We start from the raw sequence: 23547 nt of genomic DNA, 5'->3' as shown, positions 1-23547 counted from the left end.
AAAAAAAGTCATCATTTTGAGATAATATTTTTAGAAAGCCTTTTTTTTCCCCCAAATACTGTGTGATTTTTTTGACAAAATAAGTCATTATTTTGAGATATCAAGTCAATTTTTTGAGTAAATAAGTAAATATTTTGAAATTCGTTTTATATATATATATATATATATATATATATATATATATATATATATATATATATATATATATACTTCAGCCATGACATAGAACATTTCTCCTCTCTGCCGGAGGTTAAACATTTAAAACATTAAAAAAAAAAAACAACAATCCGATTCAAACAAATATCTTTTTAAACGTCATTCTCCGAGACGACTACAAGTCCCACTATGCACTGCTCCCCGCTGTTACGCCACTTCCGTGATGAGTCTGAAGGTTCTTATTGCCCTGACAGCATCGATGCGATTAAAGAACTGACACGCAGGAAAAGTACTGAAAACAGATCAAACAGAGAACATGCGCTGGTTCGAGGGCTCTGTTCCAGCAGCCATCGCCGCCTCCAAACAGCAGAACTCTATTTTCGTCGTCGTCATTACAGGTAAAGGACGATAAATGATCCGTAAAGCGAGCTAACAGTTAGCGTCACAGGCCTGTTTAGCAAATAAACCGAGCCAGAAAGGAAACCCCGTTAAACAGCAAAGCAGCTTTCAGCAGCGATTTGTTCTCAAATCTTAACTCACAATGTCGACCTGGCTTTCTTCCGCTGTTTTTAAGCTGTTCAGAAAACGCGAGGAATTTGACGAGGCTGAAAATTCATCAGCTTCGTGTTCGAATTTTCCCGTTCCACCTTAAATGGTGCAGTAGATACATTCTGGCTCCTGAGGCGGCTATCAGCTAGCTACAGAGTGACAGCTGTGCTGTTCAGTGTCATTCGTGAAATATCTTAAATGGTGCAACCTTAGGCGCCTCTGTGTAACTGCTGCATCATTTAAGGTGGAACGGGAACACTGGAACACGAAGCTGGCGAATTTGTACATGGCTGGCTAACAGTAGCGCCAGCTAATCTGCTCAGACAGGTGTACCTCTGTAATGGTAAGGCTAGCTGGCTAGCTAAAGTGATGCAAGTGGTTAAGATGTAATTCACTCTGTAAATAGCTAACTACCATTTACAGCAATGACAGCAGTGCATCGGTCATTCCGTAGCGAGTTAGCTGGCTGCCAGTGTCAGGAATGTCATGGAACAGCAAACCTGTCATTCTGTAACTAGTTTCCATTTTCAAGAATGACTCTAAAAAAAATACAGCTGTTATTCAGTAGAATAACTCCAAACAGCACATCTGTCATTCTTTAGCTAGCTGCCAGTTTCAGGAATGACTCTAGAAAGCACAGCTGCCATTCTGTAGCTCGCTGCCAGTTCCAGGAATGACTCCAGAAAAGCACAGCTGTCATTCTGTAGCTAGCTGCCAGTTTCAGGAATGACTCCAGGAAAGCACAGCTGATATTCTGCTGCCAGTTTCCAGAATGACTCTGGAAAGCACAGCTGTTATTCAGTAGCTTGCTGCCAGTTTCAGGAATGACTAAAGGAAAGCACAGCTGTTATTCTGCTGCCAGTTTCCAGAATGACTCTGGAAAGCACAGCTGTCATTCTGTAGCTCACTGCCAGTTTCAGGAATGACTCTAGAAAGCACAGCTGTCATTCTTTAGCTAGCTGCCAGTTCCAGGAATGACTCCAGAAAAGCACAGCTGTCATTCTGTAGCTAGCTGCCAGTTTCAGGAATAACTCCAAACAGCACATCTGTTATTCTTTAGCTAGCTGCCAGTTTCAGGAATGACTCCAGGAAAGCACAGCTGATATTCTGCTGCCAGTTTCCAGAATGACTCTGGAAAGCACAGCTGTTATTCAGTAGCTTGCTGCCAGTTTCAGGAATGACTCCAGGAAAGCAGAGCTGTCATTCTGCTGCCAGTTTCCAGAATGACTCTGGAAAGCACAGCTGTCATTCTGTAGCTCACTGCCAGTTTCAGGAATGACTCTAGAAAGCACAGCTGTCATTCTGTAGCTCGCTACCAGTTCCAGGAATGACTCCAGGAAAGCACAGCCGTTATTCAGTAGCTTGCTGCCAGTTTCAGGAATAACTCCAAACAGGACATCTGTCATTCTTTAGCTAGCTGCCAGTTTCCAGAATGACTCTGGAAAGCACAGCTGTCATTCTGTAGCTAGCTGCCAGTTTCAGGAATGACTCCAGGAAAGCACAGCTGTCATTCTGTAGCTAGCTGCCAGTTTCAGGAATGACTCCAGGAAAGCACAGCTGTCATTCTGTAGCTCGCTGCCAGTTTCAGGAATGACTCCAGGAAAGCACAGCTGTCATTCTGTAGCTCGCTGCCAGTTTCAGGAATGACTCCAGGAAAGCACAGCTGTCATTCTGTAGCTCACTGCCAGTTTCAGGAATGACTCTAGGAAAGCACAGCTGTCATTCTGTAGCTAGCTGCCAGTTTCAGGAATGACTCCAGGAAAGCAAAGCTGTCATTCTGTAGCTCGCTGCCAGTTTCAGGAATGACTCCAGGAAAGCACAGCTGTCATTCTGTAGCTCGCTGCCAGTTTCAGGAATGACTCCAGGAAAGCACAGCTGTCATTCTGTAGCTCACTGCCAGTTTCAGGAATGACTCCAGAAAAGCACAACTGTTATTCTGTTGCTGGCTACCAGTTTCAGGAATAACTCCAAACAGGACATCTGTCATTCTTTAGCTAGCTGCCAGTTTCCAGAATGACTCTAGAAAGCAGAGCTGTCATTCTGTAGCTTGCTGCCAGTTTCAGGAACGGCACCAAACAAAACAGGTGTCATTTTGTAGCTAGCTGCCGGCTTCAGTAATGGCTCTAAAAAACAAAGCTGTCATTCTATTGCTAGCTGCCAGTTTCAGGAATGACAAGCAGCAGCTATATGTAACACTTCTATTTCTGGCACTTTTTAGAAAACAAATAGTAGAGTCGGCAAGCATATGAAACCTGATGCCTAGACTAGATACTTCCATAAACATTCTACATCATTTCTATTTTCACAAGTAGACCAGCTGTTAAAAATAGTCTCATCTGATCAGCAGATGACATTTTCTGGAAACAGCAGTAGAATTGCTGGCTGTAGAATGATACAAACAAGTTACATCACACTTTCATTAATATGTCAGGTCAGTTTTTCAAGCCATCCAACCATTCATGTCTTTGTAGCTGAGCACGTTAGCATATGAAGATATTCCATGTTGTTGTACAGCTGCTGATCGTCATTGTTGGAAGTGGTAGCTAGTTACAGAATGACCCCTAAACTAGATTCACTGTATGTTTAAAAGTATCCGGACAGCTCTTCGAATTAGTGAATTCATGTACTTTGAGGTGCGTCTTTTGTACAAGTTCTATAGAAGAGCTATGTCAGTGTCACCATGCTCAATGCCAAGTGTCAGCTAGAGGGGCATAAACCTCTCCAGCATTGGGTTGTGGAGCAGTGGAACTGCATTCTCTGTAACGGTGGTGCTTCGTCCAGTACCTTTGGGATCCAAAACAAATCATCCAACATCAGCACTTGACCTGGACCTTGATACTGGTTGTATTAGTAAACAGCATTTCAGAAACAATGTTTGATGAGCAGATGTCTATACTTTTGTACTTATGGTGCTCTTTTATACATCACTAACGAGTTGTATTATGATGTTTAGCTAGAAATGGATTTGAACAACTGACCTTCTTGCAAAATCACTGATGACCTGACCAGATTATGACCTAATGTATCTCCAGAAAGTTGGCATCTTCTTGACAACGGCTGTTGTCTCTTTGCTCCCTCTAGGAGACGATGAACAGTCCAAACAGATGTTGTCCAGTTGGGAGGATGACCGCATGGCAGAGCTCACAGACAATTGCTGTGTTGCAATTAAAGTAGATGCTAAAAGGTGGGGAACTGGGCACACACAACCTGTCAGTGAAAATAACAGCATTGGCTTGCCCTTTATGAAATATGAAATCTCTTTTTGTTTTGCAGTGAGACCTGCGTCCAGTTTTCACAGATATGTATCCTTTGTGACACTGTCTTTGATGTGAATGCCTTTGAGAGTGGCTGCTGACATCTGTTGTGTGTTTTTATCAGTTGATATTCTTTGCTTAAAAAGGATCAAATGAAAAATGTAACTGTTGCTACGTCAGTTGTAAACTTGCTGTCTCGCACCTTATAGCAGTGCTGCAGTAGTCTCTAGAGTGTGATTTTTCTCAGTTAAAAACTAGGAAAACCCCTTCTGATTATGTATATTGAAGTTTTGTTTAACCCTTGTGTGGTTTTGTGTTTGTTACTCTGTGGTCTGGTGGACCCACCACATTGTTGTTTGTTTGTTTGTTTGTTTTTTAATTAATACAGCCGTAACAATTTAAAATACCACAACCATTTCTCCTTTAGCAGCTGTAGCCAGTAAGCAGCCTGTCCATGTTTACCACCCTTACACACACACACACACACACACACACACACACACACACACACACAGCAGGCCATGTAGGAGTGAAGAGACATCACTTATCATATAAAAATAAATATAAAAAAATCACTTATCATATAAAGAGGACAAGAAGATAAAAGCTAAAGTTAACAAGTCAGCACACTATCTTAATACATTACCTTAGAGGGTAAAAACGTCTTTCTGGCATTAAAAATTTATTTCTGGAATAAAAAGAATTTTTTCTTTGCAATTTTGTTTGGCAACCAATACCTAAGTAGCACTAATGCCAAACTCAGTGTCAGGATTTGTTGACACCACAAGGATTCCTAATGGTTGTATGATGTGTTTTGCATAATGCATTCTGGGTATTGTAGTCAGAGGACACTGATGCAAGTGATCGAGATTTTAAACTTTGAGGCTAAGACATGCGAAGCTGCACAACAGAATACTGCATAACACAACATATTAAAACTCTAGTTTTAGGCTGAAATTCCTCTTTAAAAAGGGAGGGCTATGCTGTCTACAGTGTTTGCTGTTTAATGAAGTCATGAATTTCTTCTTTTGGCAGATTTTTAATGAACCTGATATGTAGTTACCAACTGTTCCCTCTTTCTTCGCAGTGATTGTCAGTAACATTGTCTAACAGCACCATTCTCAGTTGGCATGCCTGCAGGTGTTAGATGTCTGAGTAAGTGAAAGAGAAAGTTAAAGTAATGTACTTGTACCTGGTAGCATGTTTATTGCTTCCTTAATGTTGGTTCCACGTAGATCCGGTGGTGTGCATTCCATCCAGTTTTTTCATAGGTGAGAATGGCATTCCCCTGGAGGTCATTGCTGGCGGCGTCTCTGCAGAGGAGCTTACAAAGAGGATAAACAAGGTCAAACAGGTAAAGCAGAGGCTGCTGCCAGAGCAGGGAAAGACTATTAACAACAGATGTCTTTCAGCCTTAGACCTGGGTAGTATGTGATCAAGTAGAGAGCAACCTTGAAACACTAGGTCTTGATTTTGTTTGTACTCGATTCTACAAGAGCCCTGAAATTACTAATGCTCACAGATTCACTATTTTTATTATACTTATTTTATAAGTTCGGGCTGCACAATGTAGGTAAAACATGAGTACAATTTGTAATGTATTAAAAATACATGCTTTAAGGCAGCACAACGGTGCTGTTCACTGTAACTGGTGAAAGGACATGAATATATATTGCAAATTGATTTAGGATTTTCTAACTTGACATAAGATGCAGTAAGACAACATTTGTTTTTGTAATATGTATTTGTGAAACGTCTTATCTTGACCTTGTCAAATCTTAACTTAGGATAGGAAGTTTCTGTAATACAGCCCCAATTTAATTATCTCACACTGTACACCGATCACGACCAGGGTCCTCTCTGTGTGGGGTTTGCATGTTCTCCCCGTGTCTGCGTGGGTTTCCTCCAAAGACCTAAGACATGCAGTCAGGCCAATTGGACATGCTACATTGCCCCTAGGTGTGAGAGTGTGTGTGATTGGGTCTGTCTGTCTGTCTGCCCTGCGATGAACTGGCGACCTGTCCAGGGTGTATCCTGCCTTCCACCCGATGATAGAGGGATAGGCTCCAGTAGCCCCCCGCAACCCTGAGGAAGAAGCGGCTTAGAAAGTGTGTGTGTGTGTGTGGGTGTGTACACCGATCAGGCATAACATTATGACCACCTCTTTGTTTCTACGCTATAGAAACAAATCATATATATATGATATCAGAGTTACACAAATGTGCCTAAACTGCGTTTGCATGTTATCTTTGGGGGTAAATTTAATTTCTGTTGTATAACACTCTCTGGCCAATTAGCCATCACCTGGCAAATTCAGTCCCTATTTGCATTATGCCCACCCACCCTCCCAAGCTTTCTGCAGTGGTGTTGCGTATTATGTTATTATGTTTGCAAGACATAGTTTTAAATGTTGAAAACTTGCTACAACAACCCAATTATTTTGACCAAAATAACGTATATTTATTGGATTACCTGAAAATCATTCCCTTTTTCTTGTGCTATATAGATGCACTCTCAGCAGATGGGCAGTGGGGCCCAGGCCAATGCAGAGAGAGACATGCAAACAGAGAGTTCCTGTGCCGCCCCGGATGCGGCTCCTTCTGCTTCTGAAAGCCATTCTGTAAACAGCCCAGCCATCACATCAGAGAATCCCTCCACCGCTGCTACATCTAAAGGTGAGAGATACTCTCCAGCCATAATAACTGGACCTTTCAAACCTGGATAAAATTTTACTTGAATCTTTGGGTGGGTAATATGACAATATTTTATCGTTGTCTTAATAAATTATGTCAAAATATGATATGGTCACTGCACAGATTTGTTGAGCATTGATACTGTATTAACTGTAGACTAGAGTGTTTTTTGTATATGAAATGACATATTTCTATAGTTTTGAATACTTTGCATATATGGGTTCTTAACATACAAAAATGTATATTTATAAGTTTAATATATATGCACACACATACACACACACATTTGTGTATGTTAGGTACCCAGTAGTGTGAACATTTGTTGAAGTCATGCAAATGTTCATACTTTGCATGTTTCGGGTTGTGGTTTCAGTTTGTCTAAGGCAGTGATGTGTGTCTTCCCACCAAGTTTTATTTTACTTATGAAATCTTTGCATGCCTTTGGTTGAAGATCTACCAAATCACCCTAAGTACTTTGATGTGACTAATCATTTTTTTTGTCATCCTAGAATCTCTGTCCATGCCAGTGGAGGAAGGAGGGGCTTCAGGCCATGCGACTCCAGGTGAGGATAGAAGTCTGTCTTCAGATGACGCATCACAGGCCTCACAAGCAGAGGAACCCTTGGATGCAAAGGTTGAGAGGTAAATGTTTGTTTAGATAAAGCTGTTTTATCTTGCTGTTAGATTCTATATTTTTGGAGTTATTTAGACTTTTAAATAGTTCTTAGAGTATTTTATTTAGATATTTTTATTAGATTTAGGATATTTAGTTTCAACCATATGGAAATCTGCCATTTGTCCATACTTTACAACTCCTTGTCCGCACTGTTGGTTTTCAAGACAGTGGTTTTCAACCTGTGGGCCTGGAAACCCCCAGTGGGCCTCATTGGAACTGCTAGAGGGGCTGTTGGCAGTCAGTTTTTGATACATTTAGAAAATCTTTACAATATGTAGTCATTTTAAATATGACGTATTATTGTTTTCATAATTACGTCATGTTTGGCATTTCAGTGTAATTTAGTCGCCTCATACAGTCTTGGAACTCACCACCACCATCATATGCTAAATTCATTTTTATCATCATATTATCTAGTACTTTGAAGTACCTCACACTTACCAAGGATCAGGTAGGTGTGAGGTACCTAGAACTGTAGAACACTGTCAAAGAAAGCATAACTATTAAAGTGATAGTCATTGATAAGGTTTGCATTTTGTTTTTTTGTTTTTTTCATAGGTTAACGAAGAAACTGGAGGAGAGACGGGAACAGAAAAAGAAGGGTGAAGAGGAGGTAAAGCTTAGGATTTCACACCGTATTGTGCAAAATTTTAAGGGAGTTGACCTAAAACTGTATTTGCTAGTACATTTACTGATGTTCCTTCCATGAGATTTTGCATTGATGATCGTTAGTTTTGCTGTACAGAACGAGATAAAGAAGGAGATCGAGCGGCGAAAGTTGGGGAAGGAGATGTTGGACTTCAAACGGAAGCAGGAGGACGAGAAGACCAAGCGCATACTGGAAGAGCGGAACAGGGAAAAGGCTGAGGAGAGAGCAGCCAGGGAGAGGGTGAAGCAGCAGATTGCTCAGGTGAGCCATCTCAACCTTTACACTTCACAAATATTACATAATTGGCTGATTGCAAGTAATTAAGCTGGCAGCAATTATAGCTGTTATCATTCACAACAATATGTTGCAGATGCATGTAGATGAAGAAAATAGCAGTTATATGTATCAGCATCTAGGACGCATGACAGTTGTCAGTTGGCCATTTTATGCATGTGCTTTAATAGTCACATACAAAATAAAGCAAACCGTTAATCACAATTATTTATACGGCAATTAATCATCAGCTAAAATGTCATGACTGTGACAGACCTAATGCAAGGGTTGGTGTATGGATTACTTGTTGCTACTGCTGGATACAACATCTACTTCTTTTATTAACTAAGAATTAGGATATTAATACATTATCTGTAGTTACTAAATGAACATATCTTGCTTAACTGAACCTAGACTGAGTGTGTGATGCTGTTTTTCGCTCCACAGGACCGTGCAGACCGTGCAGCTCGCTATGCTAAGAACAAGGAGGAGGCTGAGGCAGCCAGAATAGCAGCACTACAAGCCAGACAGGCAGAGCAGGAGATGAAGAAAGAGGCCACAGAGAGAGAGAGAAGGTTCTCTATTCTAAATCTCATGTGATCTTTATCATTTGTATTTATGTATATTTGATGCTTGGCTTCTTAGCTTTTAGAATTCAGCTGTTCTGCTGGGTGAAAAGGCGTCACATCCTACATTCTTGCATTTTATATTTTTCCAGAATTAATTTTTCCAGTTAGGACATTTGCGTTTCAATTTTACAGGATTGTTTTCTAGTCGCTCTTAATGTGATGGAGATTAGAATAGCTGAGGCATGTCAGTCTGTTGTTTTTCTGACAGCAAAGATTTTTAAACAGACTTTGCAACCTAGTTTCCATATATAGAGGAGAGAATGGCAAGCTTTGCCTAGTGCTTGTGTGCTACATCAAACTCTGAGGAAAATTAACTTACATTATATGAGCTCTTTTAATTGGAAATTCAAATTAAAGAATTAATTTTTAATCTGGATCTCTCTGATTGGGGTTCCGTGCAGAAGGTGATTTTTTTTTTTTTTTTTTTTCTCTCTCTCTTTCAAGCGTCATGTGTACCTTCCAGCATTTATCAATAATTTGATATGTTGTCTGTTACAGTTGTTACTTGTATTCTAATACAATAGGCCTTGTGTGTCAGGCAGGCACACGATCATATCTGTAATGACCATTTTGTTGTTGTAGATTTAGATGAACTGTTGTTTGCAGCATCATTGTGACTCATTTGTTCACACACTGTATTTTTTCATTCTTTCCAGTGCTGTCGCAAGAATACAGTTCCGCCTGCCCGATGGTTCCTCCTTGACCAATCAATTCCCCTCAGAGACGCAGCTGCAGGAGGCCAGGCAGTTTGCTGCTCAGGTGAGTTTCCACACAGGTGATTATTCATGCTTTCTAATGCTGAATGGGTCATGGAAACACAATCACTCTGAGCCCTAAGACTTGGCACTGCTCATCACTGGCATATCGTGAACTGTTGAGTGTGTTTACATGCAGATATTCGCTAACAGGCCATCAGCCTCAAAGCTTTTAGAAAGCTGCCAATTGAAAATGTTTTTAGGCTCTTCTATCTGAAATGCTGGTAAAAAGCCTGGTAATTGACTGTTTTGTATTCATTTTGATGCTTGGCTTGGTAATGGTCTAGCTTTAAAACACTTGGACCTGAATTATGGGTTTAGGTAACACAATGCCATTGGCATAAACAATAAACAGGTTTGGGTGACTACCAGCCGATTTTACCAAACAGATGTAGCTTGTAACTGTCTGGCCTGGGCTTATTACTATAATGAGCATGCTTGATTAACAAATCTTTGATTAAGGCTATGTTCACACAGCAGGTAAAAGTGGCCCAAATCAGATTTTCTCACCAAATCTGATTTTTTTTTTTTTTTTTTTTTTTTTGGCTGTTCACATTATATTTTAAATGTGATCTGTATACGACATCAGTCTGAACAGATCAGCTCCTAAACTGACCCGCACGTACAAAAGAACAATACTTCATGTGGCTCGTCCAGAAGTGAACAGTCATGACCAGGCCAGAGAACGCCTGTCGCTCCCAGAGCTTTCAGTTTCATCTTCGCCAGCATCACAGGAGCGATTATAAAGTTCCAATGGTTGACAGCTGGGCTCAACACTCTCGGTGTGTTTGAGTTCGCTGTATAAAGGGCACATTATTTGGTCCTCGGGTTCTTTAAACTGTTCTCTGACGCTGCAGCCTCAGTCTCCTCTGGTCACGTTCATCCGTTTCGTTGAAAACCTCTTCAGACACGGAGCAGTTGCGATGAGTCTCTTCTAATTGTTTGCTACAGAAAGATTAGTCTAAATGTTTATGAGCCTCAGCAGCGCAAATTATGATGAATGTGAAGTTGGACTGACATAAAAGTTGCATGAATTCTAATCTGGCTGTTCAGACTGAGTTGCATTGCTGCAGATCGGATAGGCATCAGATTTGAGTACCGCATATGAAAGTGTCTCAAATCGGAAGATGTCAGATTCAGTGTGTTTTTTGCTGTTCACACGGACACACAGAGAACACGGCTGTATCACATATGAGGAAACAGATGGGGTTTGAGCCATTTTACCTGATATGTAAACATAGCCTAAGACTCCACATTTACAAAACTGTGCATGGGTGATGACGGAATTCTCGTCCTCATCTTTCTTTTACTAGGCTACGTAGCTTTTTGCAGACAGGTATGTGGCACAGATACGGAACATCGCTGTTAGGATTTGTGAGGGACAGGCTTTACCAACCTTTACCCAAGATTGCCGCTGCCAAATTTATGTTTAAAGAGGGGAAATTCTGGCCAAGTACATAGAAACATAGGAAGTCACCAATTATTTATATATTTATAGTTCATGCTGTGTACCCACAAGAACAACATCAATCTAATTAGGAAGCAATTATGGATTCAGTTTCCCTTTAAGAAATTGCGGCCCAGACTGCTTACTCATGATCTCAGATTTTCCCTTGGCTTCTTGCACAAACTGCAGTAAGGAGGCCTGCACAGTCTTGCACAACAGCAGGCAAGGCTCCCAAACAAAAATAAACTTTCTTGTCCCACAGCCAACGTGACTGAGAGTGCACTAAGGAATGCCTGGCATTTTTGCCAAAGAAGATTCAAAAGCATCAAATAAAGCTAGTGTGGTGGTGGTGATGTTTGATTTATTATTTTGCTTTTGGAATTCTTTTCATATAAGCTCCAGCACAGCTGACGAGGAATTGGACATTTTCCTAGTTAGTTTCTTTAATTAGTAGCACATCTTCTGCTCACTCTCTGAAATAGTATGCTTTCTCTACACAGGAGGTTGGCAACAGGTATGGCCACTTCTCTCTGGCCACCATGTTCCCCAGACGGGAGTTTACAGCAGAAGATCTGGGCAAGACCCTGCTGGAGCTGGAGCTCGCCCCAAGCGCCTCCATCGTCCTGCTGCCAGTAAGCCAGTCACTCCAAAGATGTTGGTTCATTTTTGATTGACAAAAGTAGTAGTTTGTATGACAAATACTAACTTATACACTGGCTAGTACTGACTCTAACTTGCCATTTTAACTGGTACCATGTAGAGGTACTCTGTAGATGTTACTTAGGTGGACTTTCAAGAACAACTGGTACTCAACTAGATGATTATCTTTTAGCATACCAGTGGCTGGTGGCAAACGCTACATTTTTGAGGGGGATATGCATAGCAGAATCATTTTTAGGCCACCTAATGTCTATATTATTTACTAAAATGACCAAGGATGTGGAAATCGTGCCTCTTGTCTACCCATGGTTGCTGAATTGAAAAAACGCTTAGTTTGTCCACTCTAATGAAGTATTGTTGACTTTGTGCTTCTCAACTCTTCTGTTGCACATTGTTTTTTTTTTTCCCCATTTTTTTATTTATTTATTTTTTAAAACTATTTAAGGTGCTGTACCTGACTTGTCGATAGATGTCCTCAGTGCAAACTAGTAGATATTAGTGATCTAATCTAGGCAAACCACTACTTATTGACTAGCCCATCTGATGGTGTCAACCACCCTCTACCCTGTCCATTAGTGGGAAGAGATCAAGTACCATGACTAATGATAGATTCATTTTTTTGTTGTTCAGAATTTAATGTAGGCAATGCTGATGTTTGTGTGGATCCCTCTATTTAATGCAGTGGGTTTAAACATATGATGTCCAGTAAATCTCTAAGAAAAGATTTCTTGACAATCTTCTCCATGTTGTCCTTACAGCAATCAGGCAGGCCGACTAACACCGTAGTCCAGTCCTCTGGCAGTGGTGGAATCTGGGCACTGCTGGGGACCATCTTGTACCCCCTGCTGGCTGTGTGGAGGTTCCTCAGTGGGTTCATCTTCAGCAGCCCTCCACCTGGGGCGGCAGCAGCAGCAGCCGCAGCCTCCCGCACTCAGCAACGCTCGTCAAACTCCTTCAACTCAGCATCCACTGGAGAACCAAAGAGGTGGGTTGCACTGTATTTTATTATTATTTTTTTTTTACCTGTCATATGCAAACATATCGAATTATAATCTGTGCTGACCTGACAACCTTCACACATTTTGCATAGCAGCTCTGTATTATGGTACTGAGGTATGAGTTAGCGGGTTATCATTCAAAATATGCCACAAGAGTGTTCTTAGCCAATTGAGACATGAATCTGGATGGATTGGCAGTGGCGATAGTTGTTTTAAACTTTTCAAGATGATCTGACACCCCATGGATGACCCCCCCCCCCAAATGTGATGCGGCCACTGTACAACACAATTTTCCTTGATTTAAGCACCGACACCCTCAGGTAAATGGGGGAATGTGTTGGGTTCGTTAATTTGAGATACATTTTATCAATATTTATGTGTGATGTAGTTGAGTATATTGAGTTACATGTACACAGTACATTACTGTGATATACACAGGCGTCAAACAATACATTAAATATACTTGAGCAAATGAAGTTGCTTGCAACTAGTATGCTAGCGCCTGGAATACATAATTATACAACAATGAATACTATGTTGTAAAAGAAATGATCAAATTAGGTCACTGAACATTAATTTAAGCTGGTTCTTAAATACCTGAACCAGTCTTTCCATCAGGGTTGATATGTCAGTAAATGAAGTACTCAATGTGGATGGACTTGCTTTAGGAATGGCTAAGAAGCACAGTTGTATGCAAGTGTTTGGCAGCTATGGTCAACAAAAAGAATAACAAATACAAAATTAATTATGCACCAATATAGCAGAAGGGGTATGTATGATGTACTGTGCTAAGGTCAGGACAGCAAACTGAAACTTGTTTTGACCATGCTTAATCTTTTCTGTATTGCTGCATTAAAGCTCAGTATGATCAGCCTGTACCCCTTGACTGCAAATCAGTAGGGAGAGACTACAAATGTAAATTTGTATTTGTATTTCAGAGAAACTGTCCGCAAAAGGGTCTTGGAGAAGCGCCCAGAAGACTTCAAAAAAGATGGCAAAATCTACCGGTTAAGAACTCAAGAGGACAGCGAAGATGACAACAACACGTGGAACGGCAACTCCACTCAGCAGATGTAGTGCAATAACACACTCTCACTCTCTCACTCTCTCACTCTCTCTCTCTCTCTCTCTCTCTCTCTCTCTCTCTCTCTCTCTCTCTCTCTCTCTCTCTCTCTCTCTCTCTCTCTCTCTCTCTCTCTCTCTCTCTCTCTCTCTCTCTCTCTCTCTCTCTCTCTCTCTCTCTCTCTCTCTCTCTCTCTCTCTCTCTCTCTCTCGCCCAGTCATCTCTTCTGTGTCTCTCTGACCCGGTTTGACTTGGAGTGCGCGTCTTAATGGTGGATTATGCTGACTTGGGGCTATGATTTTCATTTCACCCATCCCTCTCTCCCCTTTCTCTACAAGTCAACCCTTTTTTTGCATGGGTAGATAAAATCAAGCTAATCTCTTACGTCAGTTTGAATGGAGATCCTGTCTGTGTGCAGACTACTTGATTTAGCTTTCAGAGTACAATTGAGGAGATGACTTCATGTCTTGAAAAAGAAAAAGAAAAAAGAAAAAAAAGTGACCTGTGCTCTAAACTCAAGGCTTGTTGCTACAATGACCTTCTGGCTTTTTATTTAACTGTATCCTGTATGACGTCAAAAAAAAACAGTTTCCAGTAAAGAAAAAAGTGTGAAGGGTTTTTGTGCATGGGGACCCAGCAACCAGTGTGTTTTATATGGCTGCTTGGACCCCTTGGCATGCCCTGCCTTGGCAATAGAATGTTTCTACTAGTTGACCATGGAAGTCACTTAACCACTGTCATTTAACAAAAGAATAAAGATGTTTTTCAATTACTTTTGAGCTGCCTTATGTTTTTTTCTATTCTAGGTAAACATAAGTTGTATGTTTAGGTATATAGCTTTTGCATTAAAAATGTCAAATATGAGACAAATTAGGTCTCTGACAAGGAAATTACTTGGAATAATACAGATCATTTTTGTTTCATTTGGCTAATTTTTCTATAAAGAATCAGAATTCACAGTAGACAAAACACAAAATATTTACTTTTTGACCAAGGCCAAGTGACCACACTGATATGAAATGTCCTAGCACATTCACAGATGCATGTATCTTCAAAGCAACGATGTCCAATTAGCATAATTCTTAGTCCTTACAGATAAATGAGTCCTGGCACTTACAGTGGTGCTTGAAAGTTTGTGAACCCTTTAAATTTTCTAACATTTTCATAAATATGACCTAAAACATCAGATTTTCACGCAAGTCCTAAAAGTAGATAAAGAACCCAGTTAAACAAATGACAAAAATATTATACTTGGTCATTTGTTTATTGAGGAAAATGTTACCGATCAGCGTTTCCGGTAATCCTGCACATTGGCTTTGAAGGATTTTAGCCTATTCCTCTGTACAGAACAGCTTCAACTCTGGGATGTTGGTGGGTTTCCTCACATTAACTGCTCGCTTGAGGTCCTTCCACAACATTTGGATGGGATTAAGGTCAGGACTTTGACTTGGCCATTCCACTTTCTCTTGAGATTCAGTTCATGGACAGATGTCCTGACGTTTTCCTTTAGAATTCTCTGATATAATTCAGAATTCATTGTTCCATCAATGATGGCAAGCCGTCCTGTCCCAGATGCAGCGAAACAGGCACAAACCATGATACTACCACCACCATGTTTCACAGATGGGATAAGGTTCTTATGCAGGAATATAGTGTTTTCCTTTCTCCAAACATAACACTTTTCATTTAAACCAAAAAGTTCTATTTTGGTATCCATCCACAAAACATTCTTCTAACAGCCTTCTGGCTTGTCCATGTGATCTTTAGCAAACTGCAGATGAGCAGCAGTGTGTTTTTTTTTTGGAGTGCAGAGGCTTTCTCCTTGCAACCCTGCCATGCACACCATTGTTGTTCAGCGTTCTTCTGATGGTGAACATTACCATTAGCCGATGTGAGAGAGGTCTTCAGTTGCTTAGAAATTACCCTGGGGTGCTTTGTGACCTCGCCAACTGTTATACGCCTTGCTCCTGGAGTGATCTCTGTTGGTCAACCACTCCTGGGGAGGGAAACGATGGTCTTGAATTTCCTCCATTTGTACACAATCTGTCTGACTGTGGATTGGTGGAGTCCAAACTCTTTAGAGATGGTTTTGTAACCTTTTCCAGCCTGCTGAGCATCAACAACTCTTTCTGAGGTCCTCAGAAATCTCCTTTGTTCTGACCATGATACACTTCCATAAACATGTGTGGTGAAGAGCAGACTTTGATAGATCCCTGTTCTTTAAATAAAACAGGGTGCCCACTCACACCTGATTGTCATCCCATTGATTGAAAACACCTGACTCTAATTTCACCTTCAAATTAACTGCTACTCATACAGGTTCACATACGTTTGCCACTTAGAAATATGTAATATTGTATTATTTTCCTCAATAAACAAATGACCAAATATAATACTTTTGTGTCATTTGTTTAACTGGGTTCTCTTTATCTACTTTTAGGACTTGTGTGAAAATCTGATGATGTTTTCGGTCATATTTATATTTATGCAGAAATATAGAAAATTCTAAAGGGTTCACAAACTTTCAAGCAGCACTATATTTAGTAGGAGCCAGTATCTGGCTTAGTATGCAACGTAGAATACGATACAAATGCAGGTATATTTTTATATAGTTTAATATATGGAAATGCTGCCACCTTCTCTGGGCCCGAGCTAATTTAAAATTGACTGAGGGGAAGTGGAAAAGTGTCCTGTGGTCCGACAAATGAACATTTTAAATTCTTTTTGGGAATCACAGACACGGGCTAAAGACAACTCAGCTTGTTATAAATGCACAGTTCAAAAGCCATTATTTATGATGGTATATGGGTGCATTATTGCACAAGGCATGGGTGACTGGCACATCTGTGAAGGCACCATTAATGCTGAATGATATATACATGCTTTGGCAACATATCCTGCCATCCAGATGACATCTTTTTCAGAGAAGGCCTTGATTATTTCAGCAAGACAATGTCAAACCACATCTACATGTATTACAGCAGCATGGTTCCATAACTAAAACTCATTCTTTTTTGATCTCATATCAACTATGCACACTTTTTTGAAATCCATTTAAGTTCTCTTCTAAGAATCATATTAATCTGGTCTACTTACTGAGCATTTCTGCTTGCCTTGACCACAGGAAGCAGTTTCAGAAGAACCTCTTCTGATCTGTTGTGTGCTCCAGTGTATGCACTCAGATCAAACTCCTCCAGTTCCTCCACTGAAGTTAGAAGCACAAAAACTAGAGCTGAGCAGTGTTAAGAAGAGAGTTAGGTATTGTTAAGTATTTTTTAATTTCTTGTTCTAGGGAATGGTCATTCAGTTCACTCAGGCAGTAAAACTGATTTATTGATTTCTCAGAAGGAGGATTTTCTTGGATCTTGTTCTTGATGTATGCAATTGTTTCCTCAGTGTCGTTGACACTGCTTTCAGCTTGTGTCAGAATGCCTTGCAAGAGACTGGATTCAAGTGAGAGGCCTAGAAGGAAATGGAGGAAAAGATCTAGATGTCCGTTCTTATCCTTTAAGGCATTATCCACAGCACATTTGTGAAATCCTGAGATTGTATTTTCTCTCCACATAAACAGTCTAGAAAGCCAGCTTTGGTCAAGTACATATCTGTTTTGTGTCACAAAGGTCAAATGTACATATAGAGCTGCCAGATGCTCCTGAATGCTCAGAAGAACAAAGTAGTAGACTTCTGGAACACCCCAACCTTGAAGAACTGCAACTGCAAGCTGCTAAGAACATTGAGGCCTCATTGGCATCAATGATACAGTCACTCAGGTCTTCTTCATAGAAGATCAGATTGTGTTTCATCAGCTTGACAAAAGCCTGTTTTCCAAGCTTGAGAAACATGTCGTCTTTCGTTTTCTGCTTGATCTGAATGACTAAGAAGTGTGTGTACATCTGAGTCAGAGTCTTGGGAATCTCCTCTTCCTGAATGGTTCTCTCGAGTTCAGTGGCTGATATCCAACAGAACTCTGGTATGCAGCACATGACATGGACGGTCTTTGTTGACTTAATGTGGGTGATGATTTTACTGGCCACAGCTGGATCACTGATCTTCTTGAAGTAATCCTCCTTCTGTGAGTCATTGAACCCTCGAACCTCTGTCACTCGGCAAATGTAGATGGTATCTGATGAGCTGATGATGGTCAGGAAGTTAACCAGATGAGGGCAGCAGATTTCCCATAACGAGGTTTGTCAGCAGCCACTTTCACTGAAGCTGATTTAGTCACATCAGAAAGTATCACATTCTTCTGAAAATCCAGAGGTAGACGGCACTCATCCAGACCATTGGAAGATGAAGATAATCTTATAATTACTGCTGGAAATGTCCATGTCTTTTATGCCTGCAAAGAACCTCTGAAGAAGAGCCATCAGACTGAGTTCTTCATCCTTCAACAAATTCAACTCCCTAAAAGGAAGTGGAAATATGAGGTGGACATCTGAATTTGCTTCATTTCCAGTCCAATCCAGAATAAACTTCTGTACTGAGACTGTCTTTCCAATGCCAGCAACTCCCTTTGTCAGCACAGTTCTGATGGGTTTGTCTTGTCCAGGTGAGGGTTTAAATACGTTGTTGAATTTGATTTCCTTGTCTGCTGTTACTGTTATCCTGGACATTGTCTCCATCTTTCTGATCTCATGTTTAGTGCTGATTACATCACCTCCACTCTCTGTGAGGTAGAGGTCTGTGAATATCTTAGTGAGAAGTTTGATTTTAATTTCTGAAGAATTTCCACAGCATGGTTGTTTTCTTTTCTGTAAAACATAAGGTGTAAAACATAGGAGTTGTTGCAGAGAAAACATCAAGGAGACAGACGCATACGCTGAGATAAGCGAGATATATTAGGGGCAAATCCAGGGTCATGGTCAAGACAGTCCAGGGTCATAGAGCCAACACGGATAGATCGGGGGGCAGACATGACATAAACCAGAATAAACACAGCAAACAGAGACCAAGACATCAAACAAAGACCGGCAAACACAGGGCTTAAATACACAGGGATAACGAGGGTCAGGTGAAAACAATCAGGGGCGGAGTAACCAAACGGGGCAGGACTAAAACCAAAACAAACGCACATGGACTAAACCAAAACAAAGGAGCACATGGAGTAGTGGGAGGAGCCAACCGTGACAATAAAACATTTTTGCTGATATGATTTACCCTGTGCCTTCTATTTCTGTTCTCCCCAGGATTCCTCTTTCTTCCTTTGGCTGTTGAGTCTGTGTAGATTCTCTTGTAGGTCACTGAAAGCTATTTCTTCATCATGCACATTTTCTGAAAAACTTATCGAACATAAATCACATATTCTTCAAAAATCATTACTGCCTTTTTCATTCTTTTGCATTTCTCAACTGAGAGTAAGAGCTTCTTGGACCAAAAGTTGTTTTCATTGTATGCTTCATGAACATCCTTTATTGACTAGGTCTCTCTAAAAGCTTATTACTGCTGTTGGCAGAAAAACTTCTAATTTTTGTTGTTTTACAGCTTTTAACAAAATTTGAAAAAGCCTGTTGCCCTTTACGTTGTGTGTAAATTTCATGCACAATGGTCCAAACGAAATGGCCCAAAAGTCTGGTTCCATTGACTTACATTAAGTTACCACAAGGTTTTCTTCTGACAAGTGTTATGTAAAATCAGAGTTACAAAGATGAGATTTACCTTGAGCTTGTTTTGTGGGAACAGTACTTTGCAAAGTACAATTTTATTTAATTTCCAGTCAAGTACAAGAAAAAATAGCAGAAAACACATTTTTAAATAGAAAGTCACACAGAAGCCTCAACATCTACATATAGTTTCACTGTTTTCGATATTTATTGTGTCCACTCTTTACCTTTATTCTAGCTTCAATTCTTTTTAGGAGCCTCACTTTCAGTTTTTCAAAGAAATGTCAGGGATATTTTTCCCCAAACATACAAAGTTCAGTCTTAGAAGTTGGTTTAGCATTTTCTTCTTTTCACCATTCAACTATCAGTCAATAAAACTTTACCCAACATCTCAGATGTACAGTTTTCAGTGATACACTGCTATACACCTTTGGGAATTGCTATCGTTGAAAGGGCACAGCTCTACCTAGTTGGTTGTAGTTAGATTATGAAGGATGGATAAGCTACAGTGGCAGTAGGTGCACAAAAGTAAAGAGTGGACAAGATAATTATTGATAGGCTGTCCTATCAGACAGACTGAAGACACATCTCTTTACACACCACTTAAATGAGCAGTGAATTATGTACTGATTGCATTTTATCGTGCTGCACTTATATATTGTATTTTATTGTATTGCACTGTGTATTGTAGTCTGTTGTATTGTATTGTGGTGTAATGGTGAGGGGAATGTTTTCTAGGCACACTTTGGGCCCATTAACACCAATCAATGCTTGAACACCACAGCCTACTTGAGTATTGTTGTTGACCATGTGCCCTTCATGGCCATAATTTATCATCTTGTAATGGTTACTTCCAGCATGACAATGCACCATGTTAGAAAGCAGAGGTCATCTCAAACTGATTTCATGAACATGACAATGAGTTCAGTGTTCTTCGACAGCATTCCCAGTCACCGGATTTGAATCCAGTAGAACACCTTTGGGATGTGCTAGAACGTGAGATTCTCAGCATGAAGGTACACCTGAAAAATCTACAGGAACTGCATGATGCCATCATGTCAACATACACCAGAATCCCAATGGAAGGCTCTACCTAGTATTAGTATAGTGTTCCTAATAAAGTGCTTGGTGAGTGGATGTTTCATCAAACAGAAAAATGCCTTTTTGACGCAAAGTAAAATAAAGGAAACGGCAGTCTGTGACTTTTGCACAGTGAGTTCTGAACTGGTCATAGATTTTGGATGTTTAACTGTGTACTGATGTAGTTTCAGCTAAAATCATTCCAACAAAGAATGACTGCACACTAAAGCCAGAACAGCTGGTGTTTAGACATTGTTATATGTTTAGTTAAATGTTTCTCACTCTATAGCAGGCTTTGTAAGAGTTTGCTTCAGGCTTGTGCAGATAAAACATGCAAGGCAGTAAACAAAATCAAGAAAAGGGACACTCATGAAAATGATCATGGAACCTTAAAGCAGTATTGTGATGTGTATTACCTGTGTTTTTACATGTACATTCATGGCATTTAGCAAACACTCTTATCCAGAGTGACTTACAATTTGATCATTTTACACAGGTAGGCCAAGGTGGTGTTAGGAGTCTTGCCCAAGGACTCTTATTGGTATAGTGCAGGGTGCTTGCCCTGGTAGGGGATTGAACCGCAGTCTACAGTGTAGAAGACAAAGGTGTTAACCACTACACTATCCCAACCACACGCTGTGTTGAGAGAGAGAGTCCTCATCTTTGAATTCTTCCCATTGATCTTTCAACTGCTCACTCCTTAGAGATGCCACTGAGTCTGATGTCGCTGGAGGCCCTGAAGAGCTTCATATGAAGTAACATATTTAGTTCAACAGTGAAAAATAATTATGGGCTCTCTGGCACAGTAAGTGCTCAAGCCTAGAGCTGAAAAAGCAGACGTGTTGGTCTTCAGTGGCCAAAGTGTTACTGGGATGCATCTCCATAATTGAGTTAGATGTGGGTTTTATTATTTAATCATAATGTTTGAAATTTGTCTTTGACAAAAAAGACCTCAATAAGTTTAGATCAGGTACAAATGTACAATCCATCAACTTATCAGTCAATCCGTCTGTCCACCCCACTGTAGTGAGGAATACTTAAACAATTCTATTCACCTCAAGCTGGACGTTAGTTTAAGCAAAACTGTTCAAATAAATCACAAAATCTTATGTTCTTTTGCATAACTCATCATTTGTAATATGAAGAGGTATGAATAGCAGGTGGTATGCAGTAATGCATTCACCCTAAATTTAGCAAAACAAAGTCCATTTCAAGTGTATTAACATTTGCAGGGAAATGTTATTTTAATAGTTGAAATGGTTGCATTTATTTCTTTTCACTTCAAACACCAACAAAATATGTTATCTGGCCAAGGGTGCAGTATCTTTAATATTCAAAGTTATTGTTATGCCTGAAGTTGCAGTTGCAGTTAAACAACCCTGAAAGTAGGAGGTGCTATAGCACCAGCCCCACTCCTCATCTCCCTGACTGTTTTACTCAGAGCCTTTCCTGGTTTCTCGTTAGCACACAGTGTCCAGGTGAACTGATGGCAGATTAATAGAAAGCGCAGTGTTCCAGCCTCTACCACCAGATGGGGCAGTTGGGTAAACAAGCGGGAACTTCATGACAGATATATCATCACATAGTCCTGACTACTACAGCATTAGCACAGCGGCATCCACAACAATCTACTCATATGCTGATCAGAGTGGAAGTTATGTGAGTGAATGAAGTTCTGCAAGTGAGAAATGGTGACCGGAATGAGTGACCATAAAGTGACCAAATGAGGAAATGCCATGCGCATGTCATTTTTTCCTAAATGTATTGCTATTTTGGCATAAAATCAATCTTAAAACAATCTATCTAATATTACAAAAAGAAAGCAATCAAACCTGGATCATTCTGAAATATTTAAGTATTAAATATTCTGCAATGCAGTTTCCACATTCATAGCTCATTTAAAATGTGCCGCGCTTGGAAGCAGGAGTGGTATTTTAATGGAGGGAGGACATAACTGAAATTTGAGGAAAGACCACGCCTAAAACTCCTCCTTCTCAATTCCAGCTTCCTATAGCTCTGTAGATATACTTCAACCCATTCCAGTGTGGGGTTGAGAACCGGTGCTGACAGGAGTACCAGGCCTCCGTGACAGAGTAGTGCCGTGTCCATGAACAGCAGCTTAAAAAGACATAGAAGTCAGCTTGAGCATAGCCAGTGCTGATAGTTACCACTGTATTTCAATAATGTATTACTTATAGATTAAACAATGCTGCATTAGCTAGACTAGGCCTTACTGGTGAAGAGCGCCACTAATTTCATAAAGCTGTTACAGTGCTCTAACATATCCTAAAGAACTGTTCCTGGTTATGAATAGGGTCGGGCAAAAAAGAAGGCTAAATACTGAGTAAACTGTCCTAAATGTATTCAGTTACGTATTCCATGATAATGTATAATGAGCTCAGTAATGCTTGAGATTAATAACCAATCTTCACTTTGATTTATCAGTCATCTCAGACTTTAAGCAGAGCTCAGTAACACTGAGATTAATAACTGATCATCGCATTGATTTATCAGTCATCTCAGACTTTAAGCAGAGCTCAGTAACACTGAGATTAATAACTGATCATCACATTGATTTATCAGTCTACTCAGGCTTTAGCAGAGCTCAGTAACGCTGAGATTAATAACTGATCATCGCATTGATTTATCAGTCTACTCAGGCTTTAGCAGAGCTCAGCAACACTGAGATTAATAACTGATCACATTGATTTATCAGTCTACTCAGGCTTTAGCAGAACTCAGCAACACTGAGATTAATAACTGATCATCACATTGATTTATCAGTCTACTCAGGCTTTAGCAGAGCTCAGTAACACAGATTAATAACTGATCATCACATTGATTTATCAGTCTACTCAGGCTTTAGCAGAGCTCAGTAACACTGAGATTAATAACTGACCACCACATTGATTTATCAGTCTACTCAGGCTTTAGCAGAGCTCAGTAACACTGAGATTAATAACTGATCATCACATTGATTTATCAGTCTACTCAGGCTTTAGCAGAGCTCAGTAACACAGATTAATAACTGATCATCACATTGATTTATCAGTCTACTCAGGCTT

General features: G+C 40.2%; 1 protein-coding gene across 1 annotated transcript; it reads left to right on the top strand.

Annotated features, from left to right (window-relative positions):
* Positions 1-363: 363 nt before the first annotated feature.
* On the top strand, positions 364-14574 carry ubxn4 (UBX domain protein 4). Its single transcript, XM_037539007.1, has 14 exons — positions 364-554; positions 3787-3889; positions 3979-4007; positions 5195-5313; positions 6466-6634; positions 7162-7294; positions 7887-7941; positions 8074-8238; positions 8698-8825; positions 9536-9638; positions 11582-11713; positions 12500-12726; positions 13678-13826; positions 13973-14574. Exons 1-13 carry the CDS (start codon positions 473-475, stop codon positions 13814-13816), a joined length of 1584 nt encoding a protein of 527 aa, XP_037394904.1. The 5' UTR covers positions 364-472; the 3' UTR covers positions 13817-13826; positions 13973-14574.
* The last annotated feature ends 8973 nt before the right edge of the window (positions 14575-23547 follow it).

This window comes from Pygocentrus nattereri, chromosome 6 (assembly GCF_015220715.1).
Source record: "Pygocentrus nattereri isolate fPygNat1 chromosome 6, fPygNat1.pri, whole genome shotgun sequence".
Lineage (NCBI taxonomy): Eukaryota > Metazoa > Chordata > Actinopteri > Characiformes > Serrasalmidae > Pygocentrus > Pygocentrus nattereri.
This window is presented reverse-complemented; position numbering and strand designations above follow the sequence as displayed.

Coding starts and splice junctions, on each gene's coding strand:
- ubxn4 (XM_037539007.1), top strand. CDS start 473: ATGCGCTGGTTCGAGGGCTCTGTTCCAGCAGCCATCGCCGCCTCCAAA. Junction 555..3,786: donor TTTCGTCGTCGTCATTACAG/GTAAAGGACGAT, acceptor TGCTCCCTCTAG/GAGACGATGAACAGTCCAAA. Junction 7,295..7,886: donor TTGGATGCAAAGGTTGAGAG/GTAAATGTTTGT, acceptor TTTTTTTCATAG/GTTAACGAAGAAACTGGAGG.